At 38.8% G+C, this 15,582-nt stretch overlaps 1 protein-coding gene across 1 annotated transcript in view; it reads right to left on the reverse strand.

Moving 5' to 3' along the window:
- Nucleotides 1–12,841: 12,841 nt before the first annotated feature.
- TAOK1 (TAO kinase 1) overlaps nucleotides 12,842–15,582 on the reverse strand; it is a 134,835-nt gene continuing 132,094 nt past the window's right edge. The window contains exon 20 of the mRNA XM_056127993.1: nucleotides 12,842–15,406. Within this exon, the coding sequence (XP_055983968.1) occupies nucleotides 14,945–15,406 (462 nt within the window). The 3' untranslated portion in view covers nucleotides 12,842–14,944. The remainder of the gene's footprint in view (nucleotides 15,407–15,582) is intronic.

Raw genomic sequence — 15,582 nt, forward strand, 5'->3', positions numbered from 1 at the left:
CAAAACTCACTCACCCCAATAAAATAAAAAAAAAAAGAATGAACTTTAGCATGAATTTCTGTTTTTTGCCTCAGTAAGCAAATACGCTTAGTCACATCAGTGTAAGTTGGTAATGTCAATAGAAATATTTGTGTGGCCAGAGTATGATGTGTAGGGTGTCTGCCTTGTACGTGGTCAACCTGAGTTTGAATCCCAGCACACACTGCTGGGTGTGAGCCAAAAAAAAAAATCCAACCAAACAAAAAGTATTTATAATTTCCCCCCCCTTTTTGTATCACACCTGGTCATGTTCAGGGTTCATTTCTGGCTCTGCACTCAGAGGTCACTCCTGGCAGTACTTGTTGGGGGACCATATGTGGTATGTCAGGGACTGAACCTGGTTTGGTCACATGCAAGACAGATATGTCACCTGCTGTACTATCTCTCCAATCCCACACTATTTCCTTTTTAGTATTATTTTGACTTTTAGGTCAAACAGGGCTCAGGGGTTACTTGCAGCTCTGCATTCAGGGATCACTCCTTTAGGGGGCACAAGAGACCAAGTGGGGTGGTAGGTGGGCTGCATGTAAGGCAAGTGCCACTGTACTATCACTCTGCCCACTGTTTCCTTTTCATTTTTTATTTTATTTATTTTTTTCTTTTTGGGTTACACCTGGCGATGCACAGGGGTTACTCCTGGCTCTGCATTCAGGAGTTACTCCTGGTGGTGCTCAGGGGACCATATGGGATGCTAGGAATTGAACCCAGGTCAGCCACGTGCAAGGCAAACGCCCTATCCGCTGTGCTATCTCTCCAGCCCCGCCACTGTTTCCTTTTTAAACCATTTTAAAAACAATTTGTGAGCTGCAGAGATAGAGAGTACAGGGATTGAGGTCTTGCCTTGAATGCAACCAAGCCTGATTTATTTCCCAGCACCACATATAGTTCCCTGAACTCCCACCAGGAATGATCCCTGAGCATAGAGACGAAAGTAAAAAGTTGGTTGTGGGGAAAAAAAAAACCAAACAAACCTAAATATATGTAATAATTATGCTCTAACTGCTACCATCTTGAAATGGGTTTTAAAACTGAGTGTGGGGCTTGCAAAAACCTTTAAAATTGAAAAAAAGGGGGGAAGAGCAATAGTACAGAGGGGAAGGTGTTTGCCTTGAATGTGGCTGATCCGGGTTTGATGCCCAACATCCCATAAGGTCCCCTGAGCACCACCAGGAGTAAATACTGAGCCAGGAGCAGAGCCAGGAGTAACCCCTGGTGTGACCCGAAGTCAAAAAGAAAAAAAAAAGAGAATCTTTGTTATTATCAGTAAATGTTTGACTTGTAATTAGTTTATTTTAATTACTTATATGGCTCCTGTTGATTGCTTAAAAATTTATCAGGACAAGAGGGATTGTGGGGAAAAAAAAAGAGGGATTGTGAGTGAAAAGTTTAAGGAACCCTACTCTAGCCTACAGGGTTGAGGAAGAGCTAAATGTTTAAAGGCAAAGCAGAATTTCATTAAAACAAACAATAGGGGCCAGAGCAATAGTTCAGGTAAGGTGCTTGTCCTGCAACCCAGGCTTGATCTCTATCATTCCATTTGTTCCCCCACTGGAGGGGTGATTCTTTTTTTCTTTTTTTTTTTTTTGGCTTTTCGGGTCACACCTGGCGATGCACAGGGGTTACTCCGGTTCTGCACTCAGGAATCACCCCTGGCGGTGCTCAGGGGACCATATGGGATGCTGGGAATTGAACCCGGGTCGGCTGAATGCAAGGCAAATGCCCTACCAGCTGTGCTATTGCTCCAGCCCCTGGAGGGGTGATTCTTGAATGTAGAGTCAGTAATAACCTCTGAGCATTGCTGGATTGATTCCCCACACAACTAAATAAAATAAATAAAACAAACAAGAAAATGGCCAGAGTGATAATACAGTAAGATGTTTGCCTTGCGTGCGGAGGATCAGGGTTTGATCCCCGGCATTCCATATGGTCCCCCGAGCACAACCAGGAGTGATTGCTGAGTGTAAAGCCAGGAGTAAGCCCTGACCATGGCTGGATGTGGTCCCTTCCCCTCCCCAAAATATGAAAGATCCTGCGCGGCAAAGCCTGGCAAGCTCCCCATGATATATTCGATATGCCAAACACAGTAACAAGTGTCACAATGGAGACGTTACTGGGCGTGCTCAAGCAAATCGATGAACAATGGGAGGACAGTGACAGTGACAACATACCAAAATCAAATGTTTCTCTTCCTTTTGGCTTTTGATGTAAAAGGCACTATTTTTTTTTATCAGTAGTATGACTGAACAAAAATTGCTTTCCAACTTATTTATCTCTGCTTAATAAATGGCAGTCTCCCTGCAAGAAGAGAATGTCATTATTTTTTCAAATCTCCAGAAATAAATACGTGCTGTTTGTCTTCTGAAGCCTCTGTGTATTGATCTGTGCCCACCTGCCTGTAGCGTTGAAGAGTGATTTCCTGTACCTTCTCTATATAGTCACCGGATATTGCTTCACTTCTGTAAATCTAGCCGTGGGTCCCCTAACACTAACCAGTGGCAGATCTGTTTAATCAACAACCAGGCTGTGGCTTTGGGCTAATAATTTCCCAGAAGACTCACAATTCTCTGATCATCAATGATACTTAAAGAGAGATTTTCCAAAGGGCAATTAGTAATGGTGTTGGATAAAGTACTGGAGTAGTCATTTGAAAATATGGGTTCTAGCTTCTTCTTATTTACAATTTACATTGTGGGGAGGAGTTATTTCAACAGTTATTTCATATGAAAAGACTGAGAATGTGTATAGTTCTTAATTTTTTTTTGGGGGGGTGGTGGATTTTTGGTCACACTCAGTGGTTCTCAGAGTACTCCTGGCTCTGTGCTTAGGGACCACTTTTGGCTGGAATCAGGGGACCAGATGTGTTACTGGGGGGATCAAACCAGGGTCAGTTAACATACATGGCAAAACCTTAACCCACCCTATATTAACCTTCTACCCCAAAGACTATTTTTTGTTTTGGGGCCACATCTAGTGGTGCTTACACCTGGTGCTGCTCAGGGTGCTGGGGATCGAACCCAGGTCAGTCATGTACAAAGCATGCACCTGCTATATTATCTTTCATTTCTCTAATTCTAAGTGATGATGAATATTTTTTTCATAGCCTATTGGCCATCCATTACTTCTTTGGAGAAGTGTCTGTTCATCTCCTTCCTCCATTTTTGGATGGGGTTGTTAGATTTTTGTTGCTGTTGTTGTGATTTTTGCATGTTTTATAGGTGTTGGAAAAATGTAGCACTGTAGCACTGTCCTCCCATTGTTCAATTTGCTGCGATTTGCACTAGCTTACAACTATTGGAACTAGATGACCACAGTGGTAAATTTTTATTTATGTTCAAATTTTTGTAAAAGTCAGGTAGGATAGGTTTTAAACCCTAAGGATAACCCAATGTGTTTAGCCAATGAATAACATTTGTTTATAGTTGTTGACATGGGCTACAGACTAGAAGCACGTTTTAAAAAATTTTTTTGGGTCACACCCAGTGATGCTCAGGGGTTATTCCTGGTTCTGCACTCAGGAATTACTCCTGGCGGTGCTCAGAGGGACCATATGGGATGCCGGGGATCGAACCCAGGTCGGCCGCATGCAAGGCAAATGCCCTACTCTCTGTGCTATCTCTCCGAGCCCCCTAGAAGCACGTTTTAATACTCTCCTTCCACTATAGTTTGAAGAGCTCAACTGTGGGGGTAGAAAGTAAGCTTATTTTTTAAACTCTTTTTGAAAAGACTTTTTTTTTTTCTTTAGCGCCTACAAATTCTAGGTGGGATGTTGGAAATACTGGAGATATGAGACCTGGGATCTAATCTTGGACCTGCACAGTTGTTTGACCTAGGGAAATTAAACAGTACGTAAGGTAAAGGTAAAGGTAAAGGCCCTCCCGTTGATCGTCGATTTGCTCGAGCGGGCCCAGTAACGTCTCCATTGGAGACTTTGTTGTTACTGTGTCTGGCATATCGAATACTCTCGGTAGCTTGCCGGGCTGTTAAAACTCAAACTAGGGCTGGAGCAATAGCACAGCGGGTAGGGCGTTTGCCTTGCACACAGCTGACCCGGGTTTGATTCCCAGCATTCCATATGGTCCCCCGAGCACCGCCAGGAACAATTCCTGAGTGCATGAGCCAGGAGTAACCCCTGTGCATTGCCAGGTGTGACCCAAAAAGAAAAAAAAAACTCAAAATAGGGGCTGGAGAGATAGCACAGCGGTTAGGTGTTTGCCTTGCACGCAGCCGACCCGGGTTCGATTCCCAGCATCCCATGTGGTCCCCTGAGCACCGCCAGGAGTAACTCCTGAGTGCAGAGCCAAGAGTAACCCCTGTGCATCACCAGGTGTGACCCAAAAAGCAAAAAAAAACAAAAACAAAAACAAAACCCCAAAAACAAAAAAAAAACCCCTCAAAATAATACCAACATTCTAGGAATTTAAAAGATACGCTAAAAAGGCGAAGTCATGGGGCTGGAGCGACAGCACACAGGGTGGGGCATTTGCCTTCCACGCGGCTCACCTGGGTTTGATTCCCAGCATCCCATATGGTCCCCTGAGCACCACCAGGAGTCGTTCCTGAGTGCATGAGCCAGGAGTAATCCCTGTGCATTGTGACCCAAAAAGAAAAAAAAAAAGCGAAGTCATTTTCTGAGAATCTTCTATTCAGTAAAGTAGGAAACCTAAATTACTCTTAAGATGTTTCTAATTTAAAAACTAAGTCCCATATTTGGGACAAAACCCTTTATCCTAAATTAACTCATAACAACAACAAAAAGGTTACTTTAATAGTGTTGTTAAACAACAGGACTGGATGAGATGATCTGTCGCACATAGAGCTAAAATATGATTTTCAAATTTGGGGAGTAAGTCCAGATAAAACTACATTTTGAAACTTTGAACAAGCTCCAAGAAATCATACAATTATGTCTATTTATATGGGAGGGGCTGTAGTCATACACACTTCAACATAGGTTTGTTTTGGGGTCACACCTGGCAGTTTTCAGGGCTTACTCCTGGTGGGCTCAGGAGATCATATGGGTATCAGGAATCAAATTTGTATTAGGTGTGTGCAAGGCAAGCATGTTATCACTGTATTACCTTTACGTGAAACTAAAACCTACATAAGACCATTAGGACCTAAAGCAGAATAATCTCACACCCACACCATGATAGGTCATTCACTCTATGGGCAAACCGAATTTGGTATTACACTTAACATTTTGTGTTTGGCCACATCTCATGGTACTCAGGGATTACTCCTGGCAGGTTTAGGGGGCTATATTGGGTGTCAAGGATCAAACCCATCTTGGCTGAATCTAGGTCAGCTGCATGCAAGGCAAGTGCCCTAGTCTCCCCCCCCCCCCACATACTTACCTTCTTTTTAAAGAGTAGATTTAAAAAGGGATGGAGCAATAGTACACCAGGTATTGCACTGACTTGCACTTGGCAGAGCTGGGTTTGATCCCCCACATCCTATATGATTCCCTGAGCACTGTTGGTGGGACTGTAGTGAGGAAGGAACCCTCATCCACTGTTGGTGGGAATGTCATCTGGCTCAGACTCAATGGAAAATGGAGCTTTCTCCAAAATAAATAGGACTAGAACTCCCATATGACTCAGCAATTGCATCTTGGCATCTATCTGTGACACACAAAACATTAATTTGAAAGGATATATATACATACCTATGTTCAATAATGCACTTAGAACAATAGCCAAGATATGGAAATAACCCAAATGCCTAACTACAGATGAATGGATCAAGAAGTTGTGGTGTATTTCTTTATTTTTATGGAAATAAAATTATTTTAAAAAAATGAACAGACACCGTGTACTAAAATTACTTTATTACAGTTGATTTTTTTAAACATTTCCTTTGCTATGATACAAAGGATACTTACAAACAAAATATTACATATGATCTTGTTTTCTTTCTTATGTTCTGACAACTTGGTAACAGCTTTAAATGCACAATCTATACAATTAATACAGGTTATATATGAACTATAAGGTATGTTGAACCAGAAGAATACTGACAATATACTGTACAATAAGCCTTACCAGTTAGTGCTGCGGACCATTTCTACCAAAAGGAAAATGCACATCTGTACAGTCACCTTTACCAGCTGGTGCTGACAGTGAGGAAGAGGAATTTTTTTTCCTCACTGCAACCTTTGATAAGCCTCCACTGTGGGTATCTGTTTGGTCCAAAAGATGAGAGGACTGTGTACTTAAAATAAGCCATCTGTAAGTGGCTGAACATCACACTTCTGACATGATAATCTCTCACCAGAAAAAGAAAAAAAAAAGGAAAAGAAACAGTCCTAGTTTTAAAAGACCACAAGTCCTTTGTCCACTATGAAAACCCTACAGGCTCAAGGGCTTTAGAAGATGAGAGGATGAAGGCTGCCAAAAGAGGCAAGAAACCAAGTCAAAATCTAGGTCTTGCAAAATCATTTTTTTCCCTTCACCAAAGGGAACTAGAAAATGTACAAATTCATTGATGAACCTCAATGATAACATATCAGTTAGCTGATAACCTTCATTTTATCCGGACCCCTGACTTGTGGGAATAACTGAAAGAGATTGTGAATAATATATACCACTTTTAGAAAAGTACCTCTTGCTACTATGTTAAAATATTCCCTTTTGCCACCAAAGCTGGTCCTGGGCTATTACAGGTGTGCATTCATCTCTCAATGGTCTACTCAGAAATGATAAGGTTACAGCTTTTTTTTTTTCCTTTTCTTTTTTCTTTTTTTAAATAAAAAAGCAATTGACTGAAGCTTTTTTATTTTTTTTAAGGTAAATAGCAAAAATAAAAATAAAAACCAACCCTGGCATTTGCACAAACAATGCAAATGGAACAATATGGCCTTTTAAGGTAAGGGGTTAGTAGAAAGGAAGAAGGAAGTGAAGAAAATCCAGAGAAAAATGATGTATTAATTTTTTCTTTTTAAAGATTTCTACATGTGCAAAAAAAATCATGCTGTTTGAGGAAAACAAAGGGAAATGAGTACATAAAACTAAAAACATAAATATGTTCAGATGACTGGTAAAAGCAGAAACCAACCTGGGCTACAAAAAGGATTATACATTCAAGATGCTCTTAAACCCAGTGGGATAACTTATGTTAAAATTGTGTTAATAATTATGTTAAAAATCTCAAGTTTGTTTTAAAGTCTTCACAATACAAGCAAAGCTGTTTTAAAATATACACTATACATATTTCTCATAGTATCTCCAACCCTCAATGCGCTTTAGGTTCTCTTTTTCATATACTAAAACAAGGGGGTTCTGAAAGCTAACTTGCTCAAAGCAACCCATCATTATTTAAATGTATCTTAAGTTTTAAATGGGTTAAAAATTTTAGCAGACTTACATAAATAGGATTTAGCAACACAAGTGTTAATTAAAAATTCTAAAGCATTTACAAATTATTAGATTGGAATAGTCTGGGGGTGTTATGTGCACAATACTTCAAATGTTATTTACATCGACCATTGCTTTTGTAAAAATTACCCTAAAAGATTAAAAAAAAAGTATTTGGAAAATTAACCTGTTCTAAACTAGCAGAAGATCATAAGAAGTAAAATCAGAACAAATTATCACCTAGTAGAAACCCCACATATCCCTCTCAACTTGGGTTTTGCCCTATAAAACCACCCAATAGGCTCCTAAATCTAGTGTCAAGATAATATGGCAAAATATTTTGTTAAATTATTGGCCTTCAGTAGACATTTTTTTCCCTTCCATTTTCACCATGTACCTTAGACTTGGATTATTTTAGAGCACATGTATGTATGTAACAATTGTAATCGGAAGGAAGATCTAAGTAGGCACAATTCCCATTTAATGTGGACTAAAAGGTGTAACACATAAAATGTTCTTAGGGTAAAGTGAAATGATTTCTTCATTATGAAATGCAAAGAAGCACAACTGGAATGGGAACCAAGCACTAGCTGTCTGAAAAGACATGAAGGGCAGCCAACATCTTAATAAACTCTGACAAGAAGGGGTTAGAAGGGTTCCAATATTCCCCAGGTTTGATATGTGCCAAAAAGTCTTAACAACCAGCCAAAATATGCAAATGTTAGGCAGTTACATCCCTCTCAATCACATAATTCACTCCATGACCATGTGCAATTTATAGAAATAAAAATGTTCATGCTGAGGCAATGTATTTAAGGGCTCAGAAAAAGCAAAATGTGCCACTGAGAAACCTGTTCCCATACGATTGGTCTTCATGCTTTCAAGTGGCCCTAATATACCTTTGATGCTAAGCCAAGCCATGCAAAAGCAAAGAGTACATATTTTTCACTGGTATCTCATTTCTAAACTCTACTGACCTCAGAGTTGCATGGAAACATATAACACAAGTACTGAAAACACACAAATGAGGGTTCATAGATTTCTAAAATGCATTTTCCTTGTCTATGTTCACCAGTCTTTAATACCTTAGGCTACAAGACATATTCAGAGAAAGGTTAAGTGGCAATAATGACAAAGAAACATATAATTCTGGAAATAGGAAAAATGTTCCAGAAATGATATCAATGTGCAAGCAATAAGCATAACTAATTTCATTAAAAATTCAGCTAGAGGGTCCAATAAACAGTTCCAAGCCATAATCACCTGCATAATTTACATAAACATTAAAACCTGCACTTTATAGACAAAACACACTTCTGTAAACATGGCCACTGGGGGAGGGAGGCTCCCTATCTCATTCATGACTGAGGACATATAATGGTTCTATTAAATAAAATGACTTCACTTCAAAAGATTTAAAACCAAACCAATTAAGCTTCATTTCCCCCTGTTTAACAATATTTAAGCATTAATTCTAAAAACGTCACTTAGGATGGTTTCAGGGTTAGATGCTAGGACCACAACTGGCAATTGACAGCAACTCCTCTCTAGCTGGCACAGACTTATAAACTTTAGTACAAAACAAAAAATACAGAAACTAGGTCAATTTGTTATCTACATATTTACAGATAATTACATGATTTTTTCACTCACAATTGCTAAAAACTATGAGTGAAAAGGAAACTGTGCAGGTTGAATTACCCGTACTTTGGATGGGGGGGAGGGTGGAATCTTGGGCTAAGATACCCTTCTCATTCATTCCTAAATCTCACCTACTCTACGTTTTCACTGTAAACTACCTACAGATGTCCAGGTTAGTATATCCAATGGGCATCCTAGAGAGATTAACCTCTTTTCTCTAAAAAGGAAGCTCTTGTGTATTTAAAACAAAACAAAATAAATTCAACACACACACACACACACACAAAATCTCTGGAACTTTAAAGTTAGGATCGCTGGGAAACAGTAAACAGTGATGGTGACATAGCAAACGGCTCCCCACTTTTAATTTTGCCTTTCTTTCTTTTTTGGGTAGGTGGAAGATAAGTGCAAATTTAAGAAACCCACAATAGGCAAATAAGGTGCATACAATTTACACATTTCATATGATCTGAAAACAACTACTAGGCCAAATGGGTTCTCTTCTCTTGTAATCTTGTAATTTTGAAAATTTAAATATAAACAAGAAAAAAGTCAACATTACTTTTAGGGGGCTATCATAATTCATTAGAAAATATAAATGTACAGTAATAGTTCTTGCTTCACTTTCTTTACCTAGACAGTGTTGAACAAAACTTTACAAATTAATTTCCAATGTAGACCTATTGTAGTGATTTCATAAAAGTGCAGACAACATAACCAGACACACAGCAAAATAGACTTCAATCAGTAGTCCTTGCGTACAAGAGGCAAGTCTGCTAAGTGTACAGCACATTCTTCATGCCTTAAGGAATCTGAGGATGGGACATTTCCAGTTCTTAACAGCTGAGTGAGTGAGTGCCTTCTTAAAGGCACTATTATAATCTGGTTGGGAGCACTGTGTTAGCTGAGGGAAAAACAAAATACATAATTTGTTTCTCTTCAATAATGATCTGTATTTAGAAAAGCAAAACTCAGAGATGACAGCTCAAGTTTTAGATTTGTTCTTTGGAGAAGGCAGTTTTTTACCTAAGAAACAGCATCTTCCATAATTATAGGAGATTCACATTTATACACTTTGAATATATTATTTTTTGACTTGAATACGCACTAGATACTTCACATTGTGAGCATGACCGAAAAAAGCAGGACCACATAAACCTAGGAAAGGGTTGCTATGTTGGGCCAGATCTCTGTGTGAACACAAGTGGCTAAGGAAGGGTGGAAGGCACATGAAGAACTTACTAGGAGCAAGCAAAAGGAGGCAGCTGAAAGGAGAAAACCGCACTCCAATACCATATCCTTCTCTCCCAGTGGCCATTTTCTACTGATTTTATAAAATAACTTCAGGAACTTCAGCAATTAACTCCTTTCTTGGCTGTTTTGGTCCTTAGCAAAATTTATAATTATTAGTATTAATGGAATAAAAAGAGTACAAAGATGTATGGAATCACTAAGTTATTTGGAGAACATGTGAAGATTGCGTGACTTATTGGTTTCTTGCAGAGGCAACACCAGCAGTGTTTTAAAATGCATGGTTAATTTCTCTCTGCATCATTTGTCTTTTATTGCATTACAACAAAAACTCAGAGAAACACTAACTGGCTCTTTCCCTCACACTATTTTTACTGCCTTGCAACTGATGGCTCTCCATTTAATTTCTATCCACTCACACAAGTGCTAAGAGGGGATTTAAGAAAAGATTGCATCTAATGACCACCTTTATAAATATCAACCCAGAGTATTCAGTCTTAAGAAACATGTGCATTCTTGCCTTAACTGAGGACTGAAACAACAAAAATAACAGAATCTTGAGTGCCCTGATGGAAATGTACAGTATGAGTTATATCCATCTAACTATACATACATACACTCATATGTATATACAATATATACATACAAATGATAATAGCTATACCAAAAATGTGCATATTTAACACAGTTTAAAAAAACCAGTAGATCATGGTATAATACAATTTATTTCCACTAGTGAATGGCACAAATGGAGAAATGCAAAGGAGGTGTTTCAAGTACAGTAAGTCATTTTTCACAGGTGAAAATAAACAGTATTATTCCAGTGTCCAACACAATGTATTCTATAAAAGTTTAAAATGCCAGATATTTAGTACTTAAAGAAGTAGAAAGTTACCAAATTCTGCCATACGGTCTGAAAAAGACACTTAAAGAGTTTTCAATTTTAAAAGGGGCTGAGAAAAATAGGTGGGAGGGAGCGTCAAGGACATTTTCTTTAGTGTACTGAATGGTGTATGTGCTGACATCTAGGTAGCTGAAAATTACAACAAGTTTGCTAAAAAGTTCAATATACCAATAAATCCTTGGCCTAGAGAACCCAACATATTGTGTTGTGTATTAGGTGTGTCTTCAAATACATTACTATTCATCTCTAGGCACACAAGTGACTAAAAAGAAATGGCAGCTCTGAATAAAATAATATAAACATGTTTTTTCAGCTAATAACTATGTAATTAAAATATTGCAAATACTCTAATCTGGAGTTAGAGCTGACATTAGTAAGGGCAAAATTATCTGCAAGAAAAACAAAGGGAATCCAATTAGGAATAACATATTTCAAGGTAGGAGGCTTTTAATTTTTCAAAAGCTAACTGAAAAGGGGGAGAAACAGTGAACACAAAAAACTTACTGACAAGCTCTGGTCACTAGATATAGCATTTAGGCCTTCCTGATATGCTGGGCAAGTTTCTCATTTTTTAAATATATATATATATGGAAGGAGGTAGTATTAATTTGATAAAATGGTGACATCTGTACAAATTCAGAAAGTGCCTGCTTCTTTAAGGATCTCTCAAACCCTGCCACAACTCCTGCTACAAGCTTTACTCTTTGATGACTCCCATCATGAATGAGATCGGTCAGAAGTTAAATTGTACAAACACACACAAAGCAACTAATTTGAATCATTTGCAACTGTATATGTTTTAATTAAAATTAGTGAAATAATCCAGATATATTCGTGACCTAAGTAAAAAGGATAGCCACAGTTGAGTCAGATACAAAGCCCTACTGAAGAGACAGTGGAATCAGTATTCAATTACATGTTTACAATACATTTAATCTGAAAGAACTTGGTAACTGAATTTGTAAATGGATTCTAATATGTATAATTGGTGATATTTAAAAAATATTAAACTTCTGAATGCAAAGCTCCCTGCAAGTTTCTTATTTCTACCCCTTCTAGTACAAAGGGGCCAGATCTAGCAAGCCACTCTAACACACACAAAAAATATTTTTTGGAGGGTGGTGGTTTTGGGCCACACCCGGTGGTGCTCAGGGCTTATACCTGGCTCTGTCTGTGCTAGGTATCACTCCTGGTGCACTTGGGGAACCAAATGGAGTACTGGGGATTGAGCCTGAGTCAGCTGCACACAAGGTAAACACCCTACCCAATCACTCTGGCCCTTAAAAAGAATTTTTAAAAATTATTGAATTTCATATTTTAAAACACCTTATTAACACCTTCTAAAGTTCTTTCCTATTACCTTCATCAAATAGGGACATTCAATTTATTTTAAAATATTGTAAAGTATTTAAATGCAACTCGGGTCGGCCATGTTGGCTGCGTGCAAGGCAAACGCCCTACCGCTGGAGCGATAGCATAGCGGGTAGGGCATTCGCCTTACACGCGGCCAACATGGCCGACCCGAGTTCGATTCCTCTGCCCCTCTCGGAGAGCCCGGCAAGCTACCGAGAGTATTCGATATGCCAGACACAGTAACAACAAAGTCTCCAATGGAGACGTTACTGGGCCCGCTCGAGCAAATCGACGATCAACGGGAGGGCCTTTTACCTTTTATTTAAATGCAAAATAAAAAAAATCTGAAACTGTTTAAAGCCCCTTTCAATCATTACATATATCCATGTTACATGAAATACTGTCTAGAACTATGAGGGAATTCTACTGACCTTGGAATAAATAAAACTTACGTAAATTTTCTTCTAGTTACCTTCAACTGAATGCCATAAAATCCAATCTAAGAGAGAAAATCACAGAGATTGGAATGACAACTTGGCAAAGACTTAAATTTGGTTGAGAAAAACCAAGATTTCAAGAGTGATAGTTTACAGTTTGGTCATTAGTCTGGTCTAGGTGAAGAGGCATCATTGGAGGCACTTTAAGAATTCTACCTTGAAGCCTTCTGACTATATAATAAGCAGGATGGAGAGTTAGCAGCAAGAGTTCTTCAAGACAACTGGGGAGGAGCAGGTCAGTAATTTATAAGAATTTCTGATCTGTCACAAGAAAGGATATGTTTTTTTCTTCAAGTCATATACATATACCTCCCTCCCCACTTCCCACTCAATTACCACAATGGCAGTAGAATACCAAATAACACCTGACTTTAGCAGAGTTGATCCTTCATTGCAAAACAAAGGCAAAATACATCCCTCTCTGGAAAAAAAAAAGTTAACTTTGTCAAGCTTTTGTCAAGATATTCCCTGACCACTATAATTTATTATTATTTCTTAAAAAAATCTATCAAACTTGCTAGTTTCTTTTCAGTAGTACTTTAGCACTGAGGCTAGAGACTTCTGGAAGTGGTGTTTCCTATTGCATGATGTTAACATGATGCCAATGATCATTAAGTCTCAGAGAACTAGAAGTTTGCAAAGTATTGCAGCAACAAAAACAGCAATTAAAATAAAGGAGGACCTGCACATGCAGCAAATTCTACAGTGGTGATGAAGATTAGTCAGCAGCTGGTAAAGTCATTGGCTCAGTGACTCCTGGTTCACTATGGCAACTAAACATTTAAATAATTGGCTATTCTATTTGTAAACAGGAAATCCCATAAGCCAAAGGGGATAATCAAATTATGTAGTGTGATGAGAATTCCAATAGATGGCAGTTTGCAAATATGGCATTATTCAAATGCCTAGGGCATTTGATTTGTATTGGCTTTATGTCTTTGTTTTTGCACAAACAAAGTAAAAGTACTGTCTGGGGTCTTGGAAATTCCAGAGCTTAGCTAGGTTGAGCGATCACAGTATAAGCAACAACATGTCAGGATACAGGCTTCATCTCCTCACTCTGCTTAGTGTACCCACCAGATAAACTTTCAAGGGGCCTCTTTCACTCTTTCGGCCTTCCCCTTTAAAGGCTCACAGGTTTGTTGATAACATTCCCATACAACTTGTGATCTCTTCAAGCAACTCTATCTCACCATGCCACAAAGAAGGCACAATTGAATGGACAACGAAACAAAACAAAAACACTGACAAACCTACGGAGCATTCAGAAAAAGAACCATGTTGTTTTCTACTCTCTGAAAAAGTCAATGCAACCCTTAGTGTTCATGGATATTCATTTTCTTTACTTCAAATGAGGCTGAGAAGTCAGAACAATTTAATAGAGAAAATACATTGGTGAGGGGATATAAGTGTGTTTCCATAGTAACTTGTTTCAGTATATGCTGCCTGCTATGAGTGGCAGAATATTGGATATGGAGAAAAGCTTTAGGTCTTTTCACAAACTTCTGAGGATATAGTTGCCCAAAAGTGATGAGTTAAGCCACTTTGTTTTATCTGTATTTTTGCAGTATTCAGAAAATACCCCCTTATTTAGCCAGTTTCTTTTTTACCACATGCATGACATATGTATGTGTGTATCTCTATATACACGCACAAACACACACATATATATCAATTCTCCTTTTCAAAATTTCACCAAAAGTTAAAAACAAAACAAAACCCGGCAGCCAAATACTCTGACATCCCAATTAGTAAGTAAACACAAAACAGAATGCTTTACAAAATGAATAAAATATACCATATGCACTTAGCTTCCACACTGTAGTACCCAAGTGAGGAGGCTGCTGTGACGATGTCTGTAGGCAGTTTCTTTTGGCAGACAGCTCCAGCGGAATTGCCACTCTCAATTATGTATAAGACATATGTGACCCATTGGATATTTGTGAAGTGACACTCGTGCTTCTGCTCATGCCCTGCTCCGTCCGTCCCCCAGAAGCTGTCCGCCTCAAAGCCTGAGGGCTATTGCGGACTCCCATACTGCTACCTCGGGGTACCCCTTGCATTGGCCCTGAGGGGTGACCCCATGGCTGGGGTCCACCTTGCATTGGATGGCCCCAGGCTTGTGGTGGGCCACCCATGGGATGACCCCAGTGAGGTGCTGGACCTCCTGTAGGATTGTGAGACCAACCAGAAGCTCCCGGGTAGCTGTGACTGAATGCCTCAGGGGAGAGATTAGAAAGAACCATGTTACTAAAACCTAATCTCATGCTTTCAGAGTCAAAAGCTTCAATTTCTCTGGCTTGACGCTCCAACAGGCTTCGTATTCGTTCTGTGCGTTCATTCTGCAAAGCCAACATTTCTTCTTCAATCTGTTAGGGATTAGGAAAAAGGTTGTTAATTTATTTATCTGTAACTTATCTATTAAAAAAACTATTAATAAGATTCAGGCATTTAATGTGATTACAGATTTTAAAGAAGTTATACATTTTTTGTGTGTATGTGCTTTTTTGGGGGGTCACATCTGGAGATGCTCAGGGCTGACTCT

This window comes from Sorex fumeus, unplaced genomic scaffold (genome assembly GCF_029834395.1).
Source record: "Sorex fumeus unplaced genomic scaffold, SorFum_2.1 ptg000063l, whole genome shotgun sequence".
Classification (NCBI taxonomy): Eukaryota; Metazoa; Chordata; class Mammalia; order Eulipotyphla; family Soricidae; genus Sorex; species Sorex fumeus.